General features: G+C 53.9%; 6 protein-coding genes across 6 annotated transcripts; 4 read left to right on the plus strand and 2 right to left on the minus strand.

The window, feature by feature from the left end:
- Nucleotides 1-3,979: 3,979 nt before the first annotated feature.
- NECHADRAFT_48854 (uncharacterized protein) lies at nt 3,980-5,157 on the minus strand (the record flags this gene model as incomplete). The annotated part of the gene is made up of 5 exons (XM_003050343.1): nt 3,980-4,187; nt 4,306-4,422; nt 4,493-4,548; nt 4,622-4,780; nt 4,843-5,157. Coding segments are annotated over 5 exons (855 nt in total), but the record flags the coding sequence as incomplete, so codon positions are not given.
- A 1,216-nt stretch (nt 5,158-6,373) lies between these two features.
- On the plus strand, nt 6,374-8,794 carry NECHADRAFT_96146 (uncharacterized protein; the record flags this gene model as incomplete). Its single annotated transcript, XM_003049966.1, has 4 exons — nt 6,374-6,427; nt 6,946-6,993; nt 7,049-8,285; nt 8,349-8,794. The coding sequence occupies 4 exons, from the start codon at nt 6,374-6,376 to the stop codon at nt 8,792-8,794; spliced, it is 1,785 nt and encodes a 594-aa protein (XP_003050012.1).
- Nucleotides 8,795-9,148: 354 nt separating this feature from the next.
- On the plus strand, nt 9,149-10,124 carry NECHADRAFT_101579 (uncharacterized protein). Its single transcript, XM_003049967.1, has 2 exons — nt 9,149-9,775; nt 9,836-10,124. Exons 1-2 carry the CDS (start codon nt 9,229-9,231, stop codon nt 10,024-10,026), a joined length of 738 nt encoding a protein of 245 aa, XP_003050013.1. The 5' UTR covers nt 9,149-9,228; the 3' UTR covers nt 10,027-10,124.
- Nucleotides 10,125-14,232: 4,108 nt separating this feature from the next.
- NECHADRAFT_96148 (uncharacterized protein) lies at nt 14,233-16,368 on the plus strand (the record flags this gene model as incomplete). Its single annotated transcript, XM_003049968.1, has 6 exons — nt 14,233-14,330; nt 14,366-14,572; nt 14,624-14,734; nt 14,772-14,788; nt 14,837-15,213; nt 15,262-16,368. The coding sequence occupies 6 exons, from the start codon at nt 14,233-14,235 to the stop codon at nt 16,366-16,368; spliced, it is 1,917 nt and encodes a 638-aa protein (XP_003050014.1).
- A 378-nt stretch (nt 16,369-16,746) lies between these two features.
- Nucleotides 16,747-17,494, minus strand: NECHADRAFT_49178 (uncharacterized protein; the record flags this gene model as incomplete). Its single annotated transcript, XM_003050344.1, has 2 exons — nt 16,747-17,385; nt 17,444-17,494. The coding sequence occupies 2 exons, from the start codon at nt 17,492-17,494 to the stop codon at nt 16,747-16,749; spliced, it is 690 nt and encodes a 229-aa protein (XP_003050390.1).
- A 788-nt stretch (nt 17,495-18,282) lies between these two features.
- Nucleotides 18,283-20,470, plus strand: NECHADRAFT_96150 (uncharacterized protein; the record flags this gene model as incomplete). Its single annotated transcript, XM_003049969.1, has 5 exons — nt 18,283-18,865; nt 18,921-19,819; nt 19,865-19,993; nt 20,034-20,138; nt 20,171-20,470. 5 exons carry the CDS (start codon nt 18,283-18,285, stop codon nt 20,468-20,470), a joined length of 2,016 nt encoding a protein of 671 aa, XP_003050015.1.
- Nucleotides 20,471-22,586: the final 2,116 nt, after the last annotated feature.

The raw sequence follows: 22,586 nt of genomic DNA on the forward strand, positions 1-22,586 counted from the left end.
ATATTCACATTTGCTCAAACTTCCCACGCACGGCCTTGTGCACGCAAGGCTCGGAAGTAAGCCACAGCACTCACCAAGTGAGTGAGACCGGGTCATGGACGCGCAACTCGGACTCGACAGCACCTCAAAAAGATAATGCCAGCATCCCACAGCTGCCGCCTCAACACCAAGGGGCACTGGTTCGGAGATGATCAGACCCAGGGACCTTGCACCTGGGCCTGGGATGCGCCGTGCCCTTACGCTAGACTCCAAACGTGTGGCGGAAGCCACCTTGCAAAACCGCTGCCATGGGTCCAGCACTGAGGGGAGCGGGCAATTGGCGTGGTGACTGGCCCTTGTGCAGAAGCACGGTCTCTTTGGCATCATCTGGACATGCAGGCCGGGGTAGAATGGGTTCTATAACCGGCAGCGCACACATTCAAGGCCCCAACTCCATCCTACCCGCCGCTAGGGCTAAACGATGTAAAGCCCATGCCGCGGAGGCTGCCACAAACACCCCACATCAGAAGCCAGTCGACATAAATATTGATTCATCCTATGGGTACCACTCCACCAAGGATCCACTGGTATTTCTGTCGACTACCGTGGCGTGCGGCCGAGTGTTTGGGCACGCCTCCTCCCTCTTGCAATGGATGCAAGCAAGCAAGATTCGCCGCCAGAGGTTCCGATGGCCCCGGCTTCGCCGCCAGGACTGAGCACCATCCATCTGCCACAGCATGCGGGAGGTTTATGATCATGCAGGTGCCTTCTTTGAGACGATGACCCTGCACACAGTCATTCGTTACACCCACACTCCTCCATGACTCGTCGACAGGGCCTGCTCTTACTGGCAGTATCGACCACGATTGATATTGGCGTCAGGCTTGTCAAGACCAAGAAGGACTCTGGTGATGAGGTTGGCCGACGGTGATGGACTGGACAGGTTGGGGCTTCGACCCCTGGTCTGCTGTGGCCCCGACGAGTGGTGCTTTAGGGGGAAAAGTCTGAATCACTCAACGCAAAAGGCAGCAAAAGTGTTTGGCGTATTCTGGGTCCCGCTTGGCTGGCCTCCAGTGGAACGGATCACCACCCACAGGACTCGGCTGCAACATGGCCCAGCATGGCCAATCGAGCGGTTGAGGAAAGCGTTGCTAACTTGACCAGGTCCAGATATTTCGGTACGAAGTGCGGATATTGTCCAGTATTTCATGAAACCTGTCCCTCACCGGGGGCTTCTCTCATTTGATATCTTCACACATGATGATTAAGCCTATTGGCATGGACAACGGGCGGCTCTTCCCACCCACTCCCAATGTCAGTCAATCAATGGTCTTGGGCTGCCGACTTTTACAGCCCGCCTGCAGATTCCTCCTCGACCCCCACATCTTGTATTGATGTCAATGCCAATCTGGTGGTTCTTGGTGGGGCCGCGCGGTACCGCCACGGGCGGAATGCGGCCCATGGACGGTGCGCCGTCAATTACGGCAAAGAGGCCTGCCTACCACGATGGCCGGACCCTGTCTGGGCAGAGCAGACCAGAGCAGGTCGACTCCGAAACCTCGACCAGCCAGAGGAGCCGAGCCCGCTACACTTTGCTTTTGCGAACTGCCCCTTTTGATTGGACCCCAGCGTCCCCGTCGCAACCCAATCTCACCAAGCTCCAAGCCTCGAAGCAGCATGAGACAAGTTGACAGGCTTCCGCCTAGGAGTTGGCCAATTTTACTTTGATCAAGACGCTGACGATCTGGGCACGCGCCAACACACAGCGCAGTCAAGTCGCGAGTACGGCTGCTGCATGAGCCGCCACAACCGTTTCCTGGAACGCGTCACCCCGGCTTTGAGATGACGTCCCGCCAGAGCCATCTTGGCATCATTTGACTTGACCAAAATGAATGCGCGGATTTCGACATCAAGATTCGAAACTAGGAACGAGTTCTGGCGGGGACCTTTATCCATAGGTCGGCTACTGCGATGTACTGTACCATTCACAACGGAACCAAAGCGCCTCTATCCGTCCTGCACTGCGAAGTACGAGACTCCACCGCCGCTATCATCAGGTTCACAATCAACCAGGAAGCCTATGACAACTACAGCAAGCAAGATCATGACCGGGGTCTTTGCCCATGAGCACTCTGACGCTTGTGACAAGACGAGGGTTGTTCACACTTCACGACGTAAAGTCAGCCAGGGCCTGCTTGTGTTGCTCAAACGATGTGAGACATTTACTTTGGGGATGATCAGTCGCCAACGCTAGGTACTTGTGTGACCAGGGACGAGACGTCCAGTCCAGTCCCGTCCAGTACATGGTCAACGCCTGCGGCGTAGTTCTGACAATTGCTATGGAGCCCCGGGCGGCCGAGATGTCTCCAGCAGCCGCCCGCTGCTCCGTCCGAGAGCCCCACCGATCGGGACGTCGAGGGCGGGCCAGAGTTCAGCCACGCCACGGATACTGGGAGGCCTGGGCCTCCGAGTCCGCAACCCTCGCTCGGTCTTGTCTTGTTTGCCAGCAAACGCCCCTTGCTAATTTCACGGCGTCTTACCTGGGCGCCGTCCAACTCTGACTGGGCACGCTCAAGGGCTTTAGCGCTGCAACCACCCCTCTCGAACACTGGTTAGCAGGCACCCCTATTTCTTTGCTGTCAAGGGCCTTGGAGAATGCATTCACTTTTCAGACGGATCATCCAGCGCTCTCTTACCGAGATGGGAGCCATGTGCAGCCAGGGATGGATCTGAAGCTTTGTCCTCTGTTGGCTTTCTACTCGCCTTCAGCTCCCTCTCGATCGGTGATGGCTCCACATACTAATTATCGCCCCTTCAATGAATCCTCCCACAGCCTTTGGCCTGCCTGTTCTCCCCGTCGAGCCTAGTTTGGTTTGACCGGCTGTTGACTCGGTTGCTGTCCTTTCTTTTTCTCTAATACCCTTTGTTCTACCAACTGGATGTTGCACCACCGTTGACGTTTCTCTAGGTCGCGAGTCAATATGATCCGATATTCCTGGTCTACCTCGCGCCCCTTTCTAGCAGTCCACTGCTGGTACTGGATGTACTGTATCCGTACCTCGTTTAGTTCTACATGAGAGCGTCTCGATCCCCTCGCGGCCCAACCCTTACGAGCATGGCGCCGGCCCTGTCAAGCGGGCAGCCACTGACTCCTTCTCACGTTTCCTCCTGTCCCATCTGACACGTCTCAAGCCTGACCCCCCGTTCCCCGATGATGCTGCGATGTGAGTTGGGGAGCCAAGCCCAGCAACCAGACAGCGATTCACGGCTCACCACCTTAGCCAACCTACCTCTCGGCAACCTCTGCTCATGGCATGACGACGCCGCTTGCTCCTCTAGGATGCATTAGCAACAGACGTTGGCCACTGTGCTGGGTATCGCCCATGGTGATGTGCTCAACCAGAGACGGCTTCCAGACTAGTTGTCTTCATGCAGAAGCCCCCCCGGCGCATCCGCGTGGCCAAAGGTCGTGTCTTGCAGCATTTTCCCGGCCCCTACTTTTAGCAGCAGAACCTTTGCATCCACCTGCATCACCACCACCCAACAGAGCAAAGATTGAGACAGACATGGTGGTCTTGTGGACCTGGAGAAAGATGTCGATAGTGCACACAACTCGATGCTAACGCCTGCTGCCCCTTGTCACCACTCTTGTCTGGCATCCACTGCAGGCAGAGGAAGGGCCTTATCCCATTTTCACCGCCTTTCTCCCCCTCCCTTCTCCCCCATCCGTCCACCGTCAGCCCCCCTTCCAGGCCCAGGCTCACTCACACTCTCTTCCTCCCACTTAATCTCGCACAGCCAAGTCGCAGCCGCTGTAAGCCATCTGTCGCCTGTCTGTCTGTCTTGGTTGTTTTTTCCTTTGCTCTTGTTGACTTAGCGCCCTCGGCATCATCCCTTGACCTTCCGTCTTCTATCCCGGCCCACCCTTGCACCAAGGGTTGAGCGTGTGGTGCCTCGATCGTCGTCAAGCAGATGAGCATCATGTTTACCGACTGAGCCGCTAGGCGGCAGAGGGGACCAATCTGGCACTCGACCGCATCCAAGTCCCCAGTATGTCTGCCCCGAGCCCAGCGAACCCCTCTCGCTGCACTTTCAGTGTGGCCAGTCGGACGGCGAAACCCAGCTTCTCCCCGGTGCTCCAGTCGCCGGGGTGGCATAGCAGCCCGTACAGCATTCCAGCTATGAAGGTGTCCCCGGCTCCCACCGCACTATATCTCGGGCAATGGTCAGTTGTTGCAGTTCCCGCTACTGTACTCTTGTGCTATGCCAGGGAGGGGGGCATCTTGGGACATGACATGGGAAGATGGGCAGGGCGGGACGACGCACTCGACCACGGATATGTCTCCTCCGGCTTCGCCCTGGACAGGGCAGCGAAAACACTCGCCTGCGGACCGAGACAGACCAGCGGCTCCGTCTGCACCCCACGTACACAGTGCCAGCGACCTAGGTATGCATCATGGTCAGCCAACAAAGCCCAAGCAGGCAGGCATACACAATCTCGGATTCCACGTACGCCTTGCGGTGTCCCTCAGCTCTCAGGCAGGCCTCCGGAGACCGGTGTCCTCGACTCTATGCATCCATAGCATTGTCAGGCGGTGCCGGCTCACGACAAACAGACGGGCGATTGTGGGTTTACTCATACCTCGGCCCAGCTCCGCGAGTAAAAGACGACGTCTGCCTCGGCCGCCAGCTCCAACAAACCTTCGCGGCCCGGCTTCTCTACCTCGACACTTATCTGCGCGCTTGGTCGCACGTTACGCAGGAGACGGATGCACTTCAGAGTCGTGTCAGGGATTCGGCCCTGTTTCCTCCATGTCAGCCCAAGGCCAGCGGGCGGACGAAGCTGGTGGTCGTGGATCCCACCTCAAAGTGCCACCACGTCTCCTGGCCCGGATCGAAGCTCCGCGCGATGGGCTCAAACTCGTCCCGGGTCATCTCTGGTAGGTCATTATAGTTAACAAGGGTACGGCTACCTGACTCCTCGCTGCGGATGATATAACTGCTAGCCGCCTCGGTGCTGGCGTCACGGTAGATGCAGTGGTGGAAATTGATGTTGGACTCTGGGCCAAAGGACGAGATGATGCGTCTTGTTGCAGATGACGAGGCATTGGGCAGGGGTGACACCAGATGCAGCTGGAGGGCATCATGGTCAGCTAGCAACTGCTCGAGGACCTCGAGGGAATTTGGACAGTTGCCCCCACGTCGGATGCCGAGGCTGGTGGCGCGCAACTTGGAGTCTTCGGGCGGGAAGAAGGGGACACTGGAGAGGTGAGTTAGTAGACGCCATGGCGGCCCTCGTAGACACGGTTGGTGGTGCGTTCCTAAGGATCGTGTCCAAGTAGCATGCACCTACGACGATCAAGTGCTTCTTGGCTTGGTCGACCATTGTGGCTGAGGTCTCGAGCGGGCTGTCAGGCTTGCTGCGTTCTCGAGGCGTGTGCGGTTCACGACGTTGTGATATTCGTATCTCTGCTGTGTAGATGTAGTGGTGATGATGGTGACGGCCATTTCGACCTGGTGGGAAGACGTCTCGGCCAACCAAGAGCGAGGGGTTGAGTTCCACAGTTTGGTTGATTGGCCTTTTTACCGATTTACCTTTGTCGAAACATGGCAGAGGCTCTGATCACGGTGTAATCTACGATGTTGATCTATGATAACCAATTGAACTGGGATGGTGAAGCCCGGTCCAAATCACCGAGTATCTGTCCAGAGTTTGTGGCTTCCCGGGACGTTGAGGGGTATGGTGTAGGGTATGTCTATGGCGCAGCCATGAGCTGAGTCTTGAAGATCGAGACATCTATTACAGCAACAACATTTTGCTGTATCGATGCATCGGCGCAATTATTTGGAGTATAGCTATAGTGAGGTTTTTTTTTTTTTTTTAAATATACTCTCTAAGCTCGTCTTGTCACTGTTTCTTTTGTTTTGGCAAATATAGATTAATAAGGAGTCAACATCACCAGACGTAAAGTGTCCCTATCCTAAGTTGAGCGAACCTAGACAACATTCACGCCTTCAACACCTTCATGCCCAGATTATCGAATAAAATGGGCACCTAGAAGGCAAAATTGAACCAAATCGCCGGGAGAGGCTTGTGTAGTGGCGAAGTTGCAGTATTACTACAGCCAAAACAGAGGGACAGCTCGATGTCGTGGCAGCTCCAGGGTAGCCGACTTGAACACGGCTCCATGGAGAGAGGTTGAGATAACACGGCGCTAACCCCTGAGACGCCATGCATACTTGACTACTTATTAACCTCGGGCGAATGCTTCGTGGTCTTGATAATATGGCTTACAGGTTGAGTCAGCTTCACTAAGCCAGACATGAGAGGCTGCTCACGGAGAAAAGAGACAAGGCTGTCTACTTACATACAGTCGGCTGACCCAGGGAGCCAATGGCAAGCTACAAAGATCATGGTCGTGATGTAGATGCGGCACAATCAGTCACGGTAGCTCTAGCAAAGGCTTTTGAGAACCCAAACCCCACTTGAAAGAATCATCCATTGCGGCAGCAGAAACATCCCTTCATTGGGCGAACGGGCCTTGATGATCTGAGCTCGCCAAGTCGACCGCTTCCAGCAAGAGGCTTACCTTCTTCCTTTAACCTTGACCAGCTGCATCTACATCTACATCTACATCTCGCACAAAAACCTTGCTCTACCATCGAAACGCAATCGAAAACCGGCGTCTCATCCCACGAGAGTTCTTCATTCACATCCAACTTCCTCTTGCGGCAATCTTGCTTCTCTCCTGGCGGCGATCAAGTGGGCCCATCTGCCCCGCCATCAAGACCCGGCTCACAACGTCATCTACTGGGAACCTACAACACGCGACGCGACAGGCGATATCAGACGAGAGTAGATACGGGATACAGGGAGTGCTTGTGCCGTGCTGAATTGTCACCACTCGTCAGCACACGCACGCAGCCATGGGCGAGCGCGCAGGAAAACACATCACCTTTCAAGAGAGCTGTAGCTCCGACGGGAGCTCTGATGACGATGGCAACGCCGTCGAGGTAACGCCTCTCTCTATTTGCATTGCTCGACGGCTCCTCCTGACGTCGCTTGCAGGTCGTCTTTGACCCGGGAAACCCCTATCGTCGAAAGAGCTCCATGGTTGCCTCTGAGATGAGGCAGCCTACGATTCGCCGTTCGACCCGCCGCGACGAATGTCTCGTTCACCAGTTCCTCGACAGCCAACGCCGAGCAAAGGATGCAGCCAGCTCTGCCAGCGATCCCGACTCGGAATACTCGACGGGACAGGCCTCGACTGGGTACATGGGCAACGTGCCGGACATCAGCCTCACCACAAGTCACACCACATATGATGGTGATCAGGTTGATCCCAGGGACCAGAGCCTCGATGTCTTGGTGGACCCAAAGTCCAATAAGAAGTGTCGAGCCGTTGTCGAAGAACCCGATAGCATGGATCATCTATGCACTGGACAAGCTGACCAGCAAGCCTGGACGCAGCAGATGACAAAGAGCCTCTCCAACCTAGACCTCACAGACTACGACGACGTGCGCAGCCGGCTGCTCACCAAGCAGCAGCTCAGCGACATGGCCTGGGGCGTGCGGGAGCTGAGCCGTCGTCTGAGCAGCATGCGCATCCGGTTCCGCGTCAAGTCCATCTTCCTCCTCACAAAGATCTACGACCAGGACCTGATCCCCAAGACGCGCGAGCTGACGCACTGGCTGCTTCACCACGACCGAGAGACCGCGTACACCGTTTACGTTCAGGACAAGCTCAAGACGAACAAGAGGTTTGACGTTAAGGGGCTCATCGATGATTTGAGCAAGGGATACGCCGGGTTGGGAGAGATGGACGAGGCGGCGGCGCGCGAGATGCTCCACAAGCGTCTGCGGTACTGGGACGAGCACATGTGTCGGACACGACCGCACACGTTTGACTTTGTCATCTCGCTCGGCGGCGACGGAACAGTGCTCTATGCTAGTTGGCTGTTCCAGCGCATCGTGCCCCCCGTGCTGAGTTTTGCGTTGGGGAGCTTGGGCTTTTTGACCAAGTTTGATTTTGAAGACTACCAGCGGACACTCACATCAGCCTTTACTAAGGGCGTCACAGTGAGCCTACGGCTGCGGTTCGAGGGTACTGTCATGAGGAGCCAGCCACGGAAGCGGCCAGAGCTCGAAGACGGGGTCGGAGAGGAAGATGAGGAAGAGCTGCACCGACAGCGCGACCTCGTGGAAGAACTAATCGGAGAGGAGAGAGAAGACGAGCACACGCATCGACCGGATGGGACGTTTGAGATTCTGAACGAGGTGGTGGTGGACCGAGGGCCCAATCCAAGTGAGAATCCCATAACCCGCACCGCCCCTGCAGGAGATGTTGTATCATTGACGTATATTCTAGCCATGTCGTACACCGAGATCTTTGGCGACGACGAGCACTTCACCTCGGTGCTCGCCGACGGCATCTGCGTGTCGACGCCTACTGGCTCGACGGCGTATAACCTGGCGGCTGGCGGCTCGCTCTGCCACCCGGAGAACCCCGTGATGCTAGTCACGTCCATCTGCGCGCATACGCTATCGTTCCGACCCATCATCCTCCCTGACACGATCGTTCTACGTATCGGAGTACCGTACAATGCGAGGACAGCGTCGTGGGCCAGCTTTGACGGCCGCGAACGTATCGAACTCAAGCCGGGCGACTACGTCACCATCAGCGCGAGTCGGTATCCGTTCGCTTCGGTACAGTCTGAAGGACGGCGGAGCGAGGACTGGGTGAATAGCATCAGTGGGAAGCTCGGTTGGAACACAAGACAGAAGCAAAAGAGCTATAAGGAATGGGACAAATGATGGGTTAGGAAGGGATATGAATGGATGGATGGATGCATGAGTATGGGTTATGAAATGTGCATATATATATATATAGGGATCAACGGACCAGGGGAATGGGTATTCTGTACTATAGGACCAAGAATTACAAACGCAAGGACTAATACAGCAATGATTATGTATTCTACCGTGAATCCAGGTAAGAGACATTACTGGGAGAGTCTTGATAGTTGTGAATATCATCCATGGTTGAGTGGTGGAGAGGGTGCATGCACAGGCCACTGCTTATATGCAGGCGTAACATCTGCACCCCACAACGGCTGTGAAATTAACTCCCAGTCGAGCATCAGCTCGACACCGCTCCCATCCAAACACGGCTCAATTGTCTTGTGTAAACTATTTCAACGCCATCTACAGTCTTGGAAGCACCCAATTGAAGCTACAATCCCATCACAATGGCCACAGAAGCTCCCTCCGCCGAGTCGTGGACCTCGTCCCTCCCACCCGACCTCTTCGACCAAACGACAATCATCTCCCTCCTCTCGACCCTTGCCATCGTCGCAGCCGCCTACCTCGCGTCCCTCCGCTTCCTCCCCTCGTCCTCCACAGGGACACTCCGCTTCCTCTTCATCTGGCACCTGGCCGACGCGTTGTGCCACTTCCTCCTCGAGGGCAGCTTCCTGTACCACTGCTTCTTCTCGCACGAGCAAATCTCCGAGTCGACGGCCGGATACTTTCCCACGCCCGCTGGGTTCTTGGGTTATAGCGATCGCGTGTATGGCGCGCAGTCTGGGGGAAGTAACCCGTTTGCGCAGCTGTGGATGGTGTATGCCAAGGCGGATAAGCGATGGGCGGGTGTTGACTTGGGCGTCGTGAGCTTGGAGTTGCTGACGGTGTTTTTCGATGGTCCGTTGGCTGTGTATATCTGCTATTGTCTTGCCAAGCGGGATCCCAAGGTTAGCATCTGGATGATTATCCTGGCGACCTGCGAGCTGTATGGAGGTAAGTTTGAATGGCTTCGTAGAGACAGAGCTTGTTTGGTGATTAACGGTGACTTGCCAGGCTTCATGACATTCTGCCCCGAATGGCTCATTGGTAACCTAAACCTCGACACGAGCAACTTTATGTACCTCTGGGTGTATCTTGTCTTCTTCAACACGCTCTGGGTGTGGATCCCTCTCTGGATCATCTGGTATTCGGCAAAGGATATCTCCAACGCACTGAGTGTGCGACAAAGCAAGAAGAGCCTGTGAGAACTCACAGGAGAACATTTGAGCTGCTCGAGGCAGCTCAAAGTCGTGGCATAAAACACAATTTCTATTGTCAACTTGCAAGCATAAGAAGCGTCTCGTCAGGTAGCTGAGGAACAATCATCACATCACAAGCAGGCACATGTTCATGTCGTTATTAGGTCGATTGAGGGGCTACTGAATGTAGGGTATCTGAATGCCAGTCGCGGTGCTGCTCCAAAACAATGAGGAGTCAGCCCGAATCCTCCTCAGGACAGTTCCATATCTCCTCCCCGTTCAACTCGTGGTTGTTGTTGTGTCGAAATGTGGTTGAGCTTAGATGGCCTCCTTGTGGGCCTCGCCCTTGCCCTCGTGCTTCTTCTCTTGAGCCTTGTCGCCAATGGCGTCCTTGGCAGCAGAGGCACTGAAGAAGTGTTAGTTGTCTGTTGGAAGAGGAGTAGAGAGTCGAAGTGACTTACCGGGTGCCGATGCCGGCATCAGAGTCCTTGGCGACCTGCTTGTTGGTCTCCTTGGAGGCACCAGAGGTAGCCTCCTGAGCCTTCTCAGCGACGTAGTTGGCGCCTTGCTTGATGGAATCCATTGTGATGGGTTGGTTGGGTTTGGTTTGAAGGTGGTTGTGGTTGAAAGTTGTGGTGCTTTGTGCTTGAGAGTGTGTGTGTGATGATGATGAGAGAAGAGGAATCGAAGCTTGGGGGTGGCAGGAGAAGGTTTATATAGACCATGATTCACTCTCTGAGAGAATGCTCCGCACCTCAGGCAGAGAGGAAGGAGCTCCCTTTCCTCTCGTCATCGCGCTTGCACATTTCCCCGTTTGACACGCACGCGATCTTTGGTTGGTCCTGCCTCCACTGCCAAAGAGAAGAATGTCATGTGAAGCAAACCGGGGGTGAATGTGGGAAAATGTCGTCATAGACTTTTTTTTTGTTGATATTTCTTACGGGTAACAGCAGAAATTGAGGCTCCTCCTTACGGGTCCTGCTCTGGTGTTTGGCTTGTGATGGCTGCTTGCAAACAAGCTCGGTTGACGTCAGAGTTGTAGCTACCATCACTCGGACGTCATCAAGACTTGGAACAAAAGTCGCGTCTCTCGCGTTGCGGGGTAGTTTTACAAGTCCAACACGCAATCTTTGCCCCTTGCAGTTTTGCAAGAAAAGTACACGAATTGCGGTTTAGAGGTGCACAGAATGCCATGTTCTACGAGTATTGATGATCGACTTCCTTTCCTTCTTGCGGCTGTTGATCTTCAATGGCCCACTTTCTGCCCTGTGTTCTGGACCTTCTGTCCCACACTACGAGCCACTTCACTGGAGATCTCTTCTATGGCGGCGCCACAAATAGCGGGGGTTTTCAAGATGTGGCGGTGACGTATGGAAGAAGTTGCCATGACGTGGATGAAGACGTTTTGAACATTCAGCCAATTTTCTCTTACTGCGTGTCTAGTTGGCTCACACGACTGATTTGTCTTGCTTGCTGACTTGCATCTTGCTCCAGCCACGATCGGTTTTTCTGCAGTTTTTTTCTGCCTTGCGTCTGCCGCCGGCTGAATGCATCCCCCACCAATGCCCGACATCGAGATCTACTTCTTGCTTTGTGCTCAGTCTACACACGGAGCATTGCCTCCGGGACTTTTTGATCCTGTTGCCTCTTTTACTCCTCTTTCGGGCGTTTGGAGTAAGCTCAAAATCTTGGTCTCACGTTGCACCTTCTTCATTCTTTTGTCTTCTTGCTCTGATATCATGACTGCGTGGCTGCTTGTCCTTTGACCGGGAGTACCCGCTGTTGCTTTCCGGACCAGGGATGACGTCCTGGGCTTGTCACTTTGTAACAGACAAGAGAATATCAAAACTCGCAAGAGACTTTATCCGTCCTGAAGTACGTTTCACGTGAGATCCGGAGCATTCCGCGGGTGGTAGCTGGAGCTTTCTGTCTGTCCTCGGAATTCTTTGCAAGCAGCGGAACCGCGTCGAAACGAATACCATACCGTTGGAAAGGGGTGGGCATCCACGTTCCGGATTTCACCTCCGTAGTTCCCGTCTTGCCGCCGGGAAGTCAGAGCTTGAGAGCTTGAGATGGCTTCTTGTTAAAGAGTGCGGGTTGCCAAGGTCAGCAGAGCTGTGCTGTGCCTCTGAAATCCATCCACACTGCAGCGGCTCACGGACGTGTATGCCCGTCAGCTGCACGTGGGAGATGATATCACCGAATTGAAGCGGGAAAATGTAGAGTAAGATTGCTGTGATGTCTTTTGCAGGTGGTTTCAGGAGATACAAGTTGTTGGTTCAGCTTCGTTATTCTCGTATCTGTTACGGAGTAGTTGGTTGTTGGTTCATGCCCTCGCTTACTTACTTTTGCGGTAGCAGCTCGATCCGAACTCAACAGTCAACGCCTAGACAAGGACTTTGATATCGCGGGCTTGACTTTGACATTGACTTGACTCATTGCTTTCCATGCGCATCTTCTAGTGCATGCAGCGTTTTCCGCAATTGGGTTCGCGTGGGCGATAGAGCTTGATGCGGGCAGTCTCACATTGATTGCACTGGACCAGGAGGCTGGGAATGGAGGCCTGGAGGTTGAGTCTGTGGCGAGAAAGCCTCACTTTGTTTCTTTTTCGCTTTCAAGTATATAGGCTATTGACGCTAATTATAGTATTGTCACTATTGTGCATGATGCTGTTTTGAGGTTGAATCTCGAGATACCAACCTACCTCGTTGGGAGACTCCAACTGAAGGACAACTCTGACACCCTGGTGAAGCTGTCAAATGGCATCGCCACCCCGCTGACAGCCAGCAGACAAGACAAGATCTCGCTAACAGCAGAGCAGGGCGGCCTCTTGACAAACTTGGTGAATCTTGACCCAAATCGAACAAGATGGCCGTCCTCGCTTACACGGCCGAGAGTTTCAAAGGCCCTTGTCGACAAGTTGAAACAAGAAATCGAGAACGCCAGCCACCGCACAGAGCACTTCTTTTCTCTCTTTGTCTTCTCGTGTTTGCTGGGTCTGGCCGTGCACTCTCTGTAGTGGTTCAGCTCAGTGGACCTGGCAACAAGACACACCTGTAACCTGTAACTGTTGAAAGAGCTTTTAGCAGCTTGGACCATGTTCGTTCTCCCCCGCGTCCAGTGTCGGCACTGGCTGGATCCGTGTTACCTGCCATCCGGATCTTAGACCTGCCCCCCGAGCGAGTCTTGTTCGTGTAGTAATAGCGTCTCATCCCCTGTCGTTTCTGGTGTTTTATCGCTGCCCGTCAGGGGTGCGCGCTAGTACTGATACGGACTAGCACAGAGGCCCAGACGACTTCAACTCCTCCTTCTACAACACGACGAAACTCGACCTTGTTCCAGCAATGCTTCAGCCTCTCGGCCGGCTTTGTTCGGCTCCATACTAGCTATGCTAAGCGTCGAGATGCGTGCTTTTGATGGTCTTTGGGCTTTGATGGCGTCTTTGGTCTGTACCTTGATCAATTTACCTGCGCTCCAACGGAAAGAACCTGACTCGATGGCTACGACAACTTGATCAACTCTTTCATCAAGACACTTGAAAAGCTTCACGAGAGGCAATTCCTTTGCGAGTGCAGAATCGCCACTGAATCACACATAATCGCTCAAAAAAACTCAACATCCCCCAGGTGAAACAACACCCCCATCTCCAACAGGAGCCTCCTGTCACCCTAATGCAGGACATTCCTCTATACCGAGGGCTTGGCTTGAGCTCCCCCATCTCGAGCTACAAGGGAGTCCATCCACGATGTTACCAAACGCCGTCATGGCGCACCCAAAACCCTTGCTCCTGCTGAGATTCTGCTTCTCAGGGGTCCCCTTCTTCCTGTCGCCGGGGTGGTCGAGGGCGAGTCTGGGCCCTTGAGTCGGCTTGATGCGCCTCCGATGGGACAGAGATATCAAGATTTGCATCGCCTCTTTGCCTTAGTCTGGATGATATTGGGTTGAACCTTTATACCGTTCTCTGTACATTCAGTTTTTGGTGTAGGCCAGGAGCCTTCCTTTTCTCTCCTTTCTTGGTGTATCAATTCACTCTTTTTCTCAGCCTCGCCTTGTCCAGACGATTCCAGTCTGCAGCAAGAGGTCACTACTTGACTGTAGCGGCCATTGTCGTGTGCTCCTTTGATCGCTCGTTTCTTTACTTTTTGCGTGACCCCTCTTTCCTACCTGTCTACTATCTTTCTTCTTGCAAAAGCGGCATGTCTACCTAATCCCATGCCCCCAAACAACTACGCAGTGCCGGCACTGCTAAGGCTTGAAGCCTGTCCTTCTCCTAAACTACCGGCAATTGCAACAAAGACATTATGGATAGCGTCAACTGGATCGCGCCGAGGGCCGAGGACGGCAGTGAGTTGGACACAGCGGGCTTTCAGTTCCAGGCAAACTCGACCTCAGCCTGGGATAATCAGCTCAAGCTCGCCGCGGCAGCATCAGTACGGACTTCAATTGTCGTTCTGGCGAGCTTCAATGTGTTGGCAGCTTTTGCGACCGCTGCTAGCATATTCTGGGAGTCATGGAAGACGGCAAAGCGGAACGATGCAACATGGACGTGGAGGTAAATATGAATGCCCCAAGGGAAGTTGGCATATTCTTACAATCTTACCAGGGCCTCTTGGTTTCGACTCATCAAGCGCCGTGATGTACATCCCTTCGTTCTATCCTGCGGTATTGTGGTTCAGGGCATTGTCTACGCGGTAGCTCAGTCCAAGGGTTTCCAGTCTCTCATGATTCTTGGATGCCGGACAATCTCTCAGTTTATGCTACCAGGCAAGTCAACAATGGTAGACGATTGACACTGCATCAACTAACACAACTACAGCTCTGTTCATCACTCCCTTTATCCAGCTAGTATTCGGCCTCGAACTGGCGATCCGAGTTACGAAGCCAAACATATTCCCAGCACGAGGACGATGGAATGTTGTTGCTTGTCTCGTCATCATTGGGCTTTTCCTGCTCGTGACATTTTCCATCACTTTTGCGATTCAACCTCCCAACTTTTGCTTCGCTGGTCTGTTCTGGTACCTCCACCGATACAATCTCGGCTGCTTCGGACTTCTCACCACCGTCGTCTTGTCGATACTCATTCAATGCGGTGTCATCTCTTTCAAGCTTCACACTGGTTCCAGTATGAGCTTTGCAGTGAGGGATGAGGCTTCGCGCATGGTCTACTACATGGTGATTGCGCTGCTCTCCTACGTGAGTACTTCTCTTCCTATACAGAGTGTTCAAAGCTAATGGCAACAGACACTCCTCATAACCTTCTTCTACAACACTTCGTTCGAAGACCCTCAGTCAGCAAGCCCCGAAACAATGCAACTATCCATGGTGGTATCCGTCGTGGCCAACCTCTCGGGTTTGTTGACAGGCTGTCTCTACCTCTTCCTACGATCGAGCAAATCTCCGAGTGGAAGCTACGAGGATAGTGACAACAATGCCAAAGGCTTCAAGTCAGACCTCGAAGGACAAGAGTTGGAACCATCAAGCCCCAGTTCCATTGTGCCCCGACCACTACAACTGCCACAACAGATCCGAAAGGAGGCCAGCAGGGAGTCGTTGCTCGCGGAAGCTAGGGACGAGGGCAAGGTCATGGGAGCTCGAAAAGACATTCTGAACCATGCGTTCCCCAGACCTCTGCGACTTGGAAGCATGCGCCAATCACAAACCTTCCCAACCAAGCCGGGATCTATTCGGGCCTCATCAAAACCCTCCCTCAAGAACTTTAAGAAGAGCATGTACAGCATCTTCCCCAAGGAGGAGCAGCCCAAGTCACCTGTACTACTACTACCTACAACCACTTACTCTCCTACATCAGCCAAGAAGGCGTCAATGTCGACAAACCTGGCAAACCTGGCTGATAGCCTCCTCGCACCACCGGCCATCTTCGTCCCAGAGGACGCCCCACGCCGGCGTGGCTCCTCGATGGTATCAACTGCTACTGTCCAGATCGGCTTGCGCCTTTCAAACATCAACGACATGCGCCCCTCAAAGGCGCCTGTCCAAGAAGACGCGGACAAGGTGCACAACCTTGACTGCCCAAACAGCACAGTAACCTTCTTCCCAAGAAAGACAAGCCCTCTAGCCATTGCCATCGTTGATGTGCCGGGCGAGGGCACAACATTCCAGGTCAAGGACAACTTTGAGAAGGAGTTGCCTCCTGTTCCTCTGAGCGCCAAGGATAACAAGACTCAAGAGGACCAGCCAACTCTCAGCTCAGCTGTGTACAGCCCGCAGAGGCAAAAAACTGGCCCATTCTCCCATAACCCGAAATCTTCATCCGTGAGTTCTCGCGGGATGCATAGCCGTCAGGGCTCAAGAGCTGGACCAGAGATGAGAAAAGATCAGTGGATCTGATGACGCGTGTCAAAACGGGAATAACTGCGACTTGTTTTGGGTGCGTTACGGACTGGGAAAGGAAAGGAAAGGGACACGACCATCTTTTTTTACTATTCATGATTGGGCGGGTGGGCGGTTTTTTCTCCTCCTTTTTTTCTTTCTTTAAAGCCAAGCATTGCATTGTTTGGGACCTTGTTAGATATCCAGTTGCCTTTCTTGTTATATACCGGGAGGGTTAAACTATAACCCCCTCTGGTGAGTTTTGCTGAGGGGGTTGTTAGAAAAGACCAGGTAGTTAGGACTCGGGCAGTTCTCAAGGATGGGCCTCGAGGCATTGAACCAACTACTACTTGTACGACTTGTTAAATGTGTATTATGATTCATGTTGTTACAAATCTACCTCGTCTTCTTGTCTGATGATGTAGCTATTCTCCTCTCCTCCCACTTCTCCCAGCCAGCCTGACACATGTCCTCTTCCACCGCCAGATCCCTTACTCTGAACGCCCTCGCTAATTTCGTGTCCAGAGCCCAACTCAACAGGCCTATCTGTCGCACCACAGCAACAATGACGAACCATCCAACCGCACTTATCACACCAGCAGCGCACCCCACGAGAACCTGCCACGTAGTATGATAGTTGAGATAAACCCTACTCCACGCAGTAGCAGCAGCAATCACAGCTCCCGCGACGCTCACGGCCAACCTCTCAGGAACACTCCAAGGACGATGATCCTTTGCTGGTCTCGGTCGATGGCGCACAAGCAGAAACAGAGCAAGCGAGACACTCCAGAATGCGACAAACTGCGCGTGCGAGCTGGGCATGCCATACCCCTTGCCGTGTATGCGCCGCGGTCTCTCCTCTTTGATAAGCCGTTTGAGAGCAAAGTTGATGGCCTCGCAGGCTAACTGGCCCGCAAACATAAGGGCGACCTCTACTTCGCGCGTAAAGAGGACTAGGGTTGCGTAGACGACGCAGAGGGCTTGGGGGAGGAGGGCGAGGTATGCGCATACGAGGGAGAGTTTATCATGAGGGTCCTAAAGCGTGGAAAGTTAGGAGAGGTTTTGGAGATTGAGGGTGTAGGTGTTGGCTTACATAGTAGACGTGGGTGACGGAGAGGGAAGCAAGGGGCGTCGTGTCCTCCATGACGGCAACTAATCTCTTTGAGGTCTCGTCTGTAGAGGATCGCGAGAGGATACTTCAAGGCTTCATACTTTGTACAGTTTAAAAGGAAAGGAAAGGAAAGGCAAAGCCCACGAAAGATCAAAGCGTCGTTCGTCGAGGGTTGAAAGTGAAAGTGCAATTGTAGATGATGAAGATGATGCACATGATACAGACAAGGGGTGTTACGCCTCGTGCTTCCTGTGGCTGGTGCTGCATTAACATGTGGCGCATAACATTCCCCCCACCCCGGAAGTGGCGTTCCGTGGCGTACTCCATCATCTGCCGCCTAAAGTGGGCGAATCCAACGACGGCGAAAAGAGTCATCAACTTCCAACCTCTTTTTACAGCCTCGGAATAACGTGTTCCTGAGTGGACGAAGGAGTAAAAAGAAAAAGAGAGAGACTTATTACTCTTGTCCGGGCACAGTCATCTTTCTAGAACAGTCCCCGCTTCTTTGTCTTCTTATCGCCATTTCCCCTTTTGGACTTTTTCTCTCCCCCCCCCCCATGTCAAAAGCCTCTCTTTCCCCCCGCTTCACGATAAATGTTTGAGTTTTGAAAGAAGAGAGTCAAAGAGAACAGACAATGGAGGCTTGACCTAGCAAAGCTGTTGGGGTTATTCGTGGATACCCCAAACATCAACTTCAAAACTCTCTGTTTGTTTACATCCTACCCAGAGAGCACTCAACCTCTCTCTACATTCACCAACATCACCACGCATCTCATCCAGGATAATGAACACTCCTGATACCAACCACACAATCAACAACCATGGACGAGAGCGATGATCCCCGTTTTATGGAGCTAGGCTCCCTCGAGGCCATCTACCCCGAGATCCGTCACCCCGACGCCAAGGACCCCTTCGCCTTTGAGATTGAGCTCCCCGTCGAGCCCGCCGCTCCCGTCACCGTCACCTTCCCAGCAGCTTCTGCGCCCGCTCACCCGGGTCTCAACACCCCCGGCCAGGCCGCCGAGAACGGCCAGCCAGAGGTGGATTCTCTCGAGGTCTCGTATCTCCCGTCGTTGCGGCTGCAGATCCGTCTTCCCGAAGGCTACCCTGTAGATGCACCGCCAAAAGTGCAGATATCGACAACGCCGCAGTGGTTGACGAAGGAGACTATCAAGAGACTCGAGGATGACGGCCCGCGTCTGTGGGATGAGATTGGACGTGACATGGTTGCCTTTACTTACATTGATCACATCCAGCGTGCTGCTGAAGATGTCTTTGGGACCATCACTCCAGAGGGAACCCTCGAGGTTGACCCTGAGCACAAACTCGCCGTGTTAGACCACGATATCAAGTCCAAGAAGGCAGCCTTTGAAAAGGAAACCTTTGACTGTGGTGTCTGTCTTGGTAAGTTGACATACCCTTGCTTACTGCGACTTCAGATACTAACTCTTCCCAACAGACCCCAAGAAGGGATCCAAGTGTCACAAGATGCTCGACTGCGGTCACATCTTTTGCATCCAATGCCTCCAAGAGTTCTACAATGACGCCATCAAAGAGGGCAATCTATCCACTGTACGGTGCTTAGCACCCAACTGTGCCAAGGAGCGTGCTGCCTCTAAAGAGACCAAGAAGCCAAAGGTCGCCGTGAGCCCCAGCGAGCTTCTCCAGATTGGCCTCGCCGAGGAAACGGTCAAGCGCTACGTTACGCTCAAGTACAAGACCGAGCTCGAGTCTGACAAGAACACCATCTACTGTCCTCGCCAGTGGTGTAACGGTGCTGCTCGATCTAAACGTCACAAGAAGCCCGAGGGCCTCGACTTTGCCGAATCGTCCGATGCCGAGTCTGAAAAAGACGACGAAGAAAAGGAAGGAGACAACAGCACAAAGAAGAAAAAGAAGAAGGACATCTTCAACAGGGCCGACCTCCTGGCCATCTGTGAAGACTGCGGCTTTGCCTTCTGCGGCCAGTGTTTCCAGTCATGGCATGGAGAATTTGTCCGCTGCGCACCAAGACGTGACAAGGGCGAGCTCAGCGAGGAGGAAAAGGCCTCTCTCGAGTATCTCCAGCTTCACACGAGTCCTTGTCCGACGTGCAACGCCCCCGCGCAAAAGACTCACGGCTGCAACCACATGATCTGCTCTCGCTGCGACACCCACTTCTGCTATCTGTGTTCGTCATGGCTCGATCCTGTCAACCCCTATCAGCACTACAACCAGCAGCCCAGTGGAAAGGTCACTTCGTGTTACATGCGGCTCTGGGAACTCGAGGGCGGCGACGGCGACGATGTGGGACTTGGCTTCATCGGAGGAAGAGGTCCTGCACAGGCACAGGCACAGGAACCGGCGGTACCGCTCGAGGTGATTGAGTTCGAGTCTGATGATGACAGCGACAACGAGGACCAGGGAAATGCCGCCGACGCCAACCAGCCGCAGGCTCAGTTAGGCGCTCAAGGTCAGGCCATCGAAGTCGCTCGCGAAGGTCCCCTCGTTATCCGACTAGTCGACAACCATGCCAGAGACGGCCGCCGGGCGGTCCCTCCGGCTGCGCCTGACGCACCACAACAACCAGCAGCGGGCCGCGGCCACCACGGCCCACCTCGAGGCCCGGCGGGTCGAGGACGCGGTGCAAGAGGCGGTGGAAGACACCAGCCAGCGGCGCCGGCACCCCGAGGGAGAGGTAGAGGGCGTGGAGGAGGTGCTGCACGTCAGCGACCGAATCAGCAACAACAGCATCATCAACAACACCAACCACCTGCCCATCACAACCAACAGCAGCAACAACATCAACATCAACAACAACAGCAGCAGCAGCAGCAGCAGCAGCAGCAACCGGTCCAGAACCAGGCCGTCAACAATAACAATAACAACAATAACAACAATAACCCCGCCGGCCTCGACCCAGCCCAAGAGGCCTGGGTTCGTCGCTTCGTGCAGATGGCCCTGCTGGACGAGGAAGACCTCGTAGAAGGCGACTCGGACGAAGAGGGCGACAACTGGATAATCCAATAACCGGGAAATGAAAGCCCAGTAGGGGCCTCCCTTGGATGACCCAGCGTTCTCATTCAACCGAGTGACTCAAATGTCATACTGTAGACAGACGTTTTCTTGTGCGTATGTATAGCGAATCCGGATCTCCTCACTTCCGAGATCCAAAGAATGATGTATAAATGAATGAATCCACGAGCCTTTTCTTTGCATATCCTTCTCGAAGTTGAACCATTCTTGCCACAATGACGATGTCTGCCTGTCTAGGATGTCAGGATATCAGTATTGTACCCTCCCACACCCCGTCCGCTCAACTCTCACGGATGAGCAACACCACTTACAATAAAGTGAGATGCATGCTGCGGCCGTTGAACAAGGCGGCATCATCTTGTGCAACAACAAGACCCTCTCTCCCTGCACCGTTTGACATATCCAGTAGACTAACGTTAGACTCTTGCCCAGGTGGGACGTACGTACGCCTTGATCATCCTGTGGATACTACACCTCTCAAACCGCTCTTTGGTGTGCATGGGTTCTCCCATTCGCCTAGGTGTGAGCGAGCACCAGACCGCCAGTCGGGCTTTTCACTCGGTAGAGCAACCTGATCCTGGACAAGACTCGCCGATCACTTCAAACACCAGCCCCAGCCTGACTCGCCCTTTTGCTTTTACTCGGGGGGACCATCCCTTCGAAGACCCATGTTTGATGCTAGGCATCACATGCTGATCGGCGTTGGGCGGCGATATTGAGCCTTTGGCTTTGTTGATCCCCGAATTCCCAGCGCTGGCTTACTGGCTAGCCGGTCGAACCGCTCCCCAAGCCCAAGGTTGAAAACCAACTGCCGTGCTGTAGAGTATGACTATGACCCGCCTCGAGTTCTGCTCACCTGCTCTCCTCTCACAAAGAATGACGAAACGGTTCATGGCAACGTGGCCAGTTTGAACCATTCGAACCGTACCTTTCCTCTCAGCAAGTCGAGTCTGGAAAGCCAAGGTCAGAGCACAAAACTTAAACGAGGCCTAGAGCCCGGACGCAAGGAGGGTAGCACCAGAGTCACTGATGCCAAGGGCATCGACACCATCTTGTCAACCTTGGTGCAAGACGCACACCGACTGGTCCAGCATCTCTCGCGAACGCGAGGCAAACCCCGGAGCAACAACATCTTCCAATAGTCTGCAGTCGTATTTGAATAGTTCACGTGGTACTGCACCTGGTCTTGTTTGTCTGCAGAGACGCCGAGGGTTGCCCTCCGAGAGACTATGCGCCCAAGTAGGGATAACCTAGACCAGCATCATCTTTGACAGGACTCGGGAAGCGACGAGTTGGGGCGGACTAGACGACCGTGGATGGATCGGGTCATGTAATGTTGAGCCCGTACTCCTTTCTCGTCCTCGAGGAGCCGGTTGTGGCAAAAGAGACGACATGGCGCGATCGTCTGATGAGTCGTCCTTCCGTCCGTTTGCCGCAAAGGGGAATGACTCGTCTCTTCTCGACAACTGCCGTTGATACAGCTTCCCACAGCAAGCTTACTGTGCCGGAACTCTGATCCAACGAGGAACTTGTGCTCAGGAGCTTGCAGATGTCCAACCCACAGCTATCACATACCTAAAAAGAGACCCCCGCTCTCTCCCACACACACGCAAACACGCACACATACACACACATGTTGTCGTTGTCGTTGCTGCTGCTGGCATCTCTGGTCAACGTTGAGATTGTTGACTTGCGGTAGCGGCCGGTCTGGGCCGACAGTTGCAGAACTGGCGCAAGCCGGCTCTTGTGTCGCCTCTCGGGACGGATAGATCGGTTCGGTTAGAGACCCAACCATGACATTCAGCGTGTGATGAGCTTGTTAGCCAGACGCGTCTTGTCAGAAGTCGAGACATGGCCGTCGTCTGCCTCACTCAGGCCTCGAGGCCAAGTCGAGCTGATCCTCAAGCCGGCAGAGACATTCTGCGCCCTTGATAATGTGGTGAAACCATCACACGTTCCCAAGACGGGCTTGTTTGCAAGCCGCCGTTAAATTCACCCTTGCAAGCCTTGGAGGATGGACCCGTAGCCACGCGTGCGCCATGCATATCGGCTTCTCTGCGTCCTGTCCTGTCCTGTCGAGGTCTTTGCGTTTGGCGGCGCCCCGTTGTAC

This window comes from Fusarium vanettenii (genome assembly GCF_000151355.1).
Source record: "Fusarium vanettenii 77-13-4 chromosome 9 genomic scaffold NECHAsca_6_chr9_2_0, whole genome shotgun sequence".
Classification (NCBI taxonomy): Eukaryota; Fungi; Ascomycota; class Sordariomycetes; order Hypocreales; family Nectriaceae; genus Fusarium; species Fusarium vanettenii.

Excerpts from the sequence above, each read along its gene's own strand:
- NECHADRAFT_101579 (XM_003049967.1), top strand. The coding sequence starts at position 9,229 with ATGGCCACAGAAGCTCCCTCCGCCGAGTCGTGGACCTCGTCCCTCCCA. Across the intron at positions 9,776-9,835 it reads GACCTGCGAGCTGTATGGAG|GCTTCATGACATTCTGCCCC; the intron begins GTAAGTTTGAAT and ends GTGACTTGCCAG.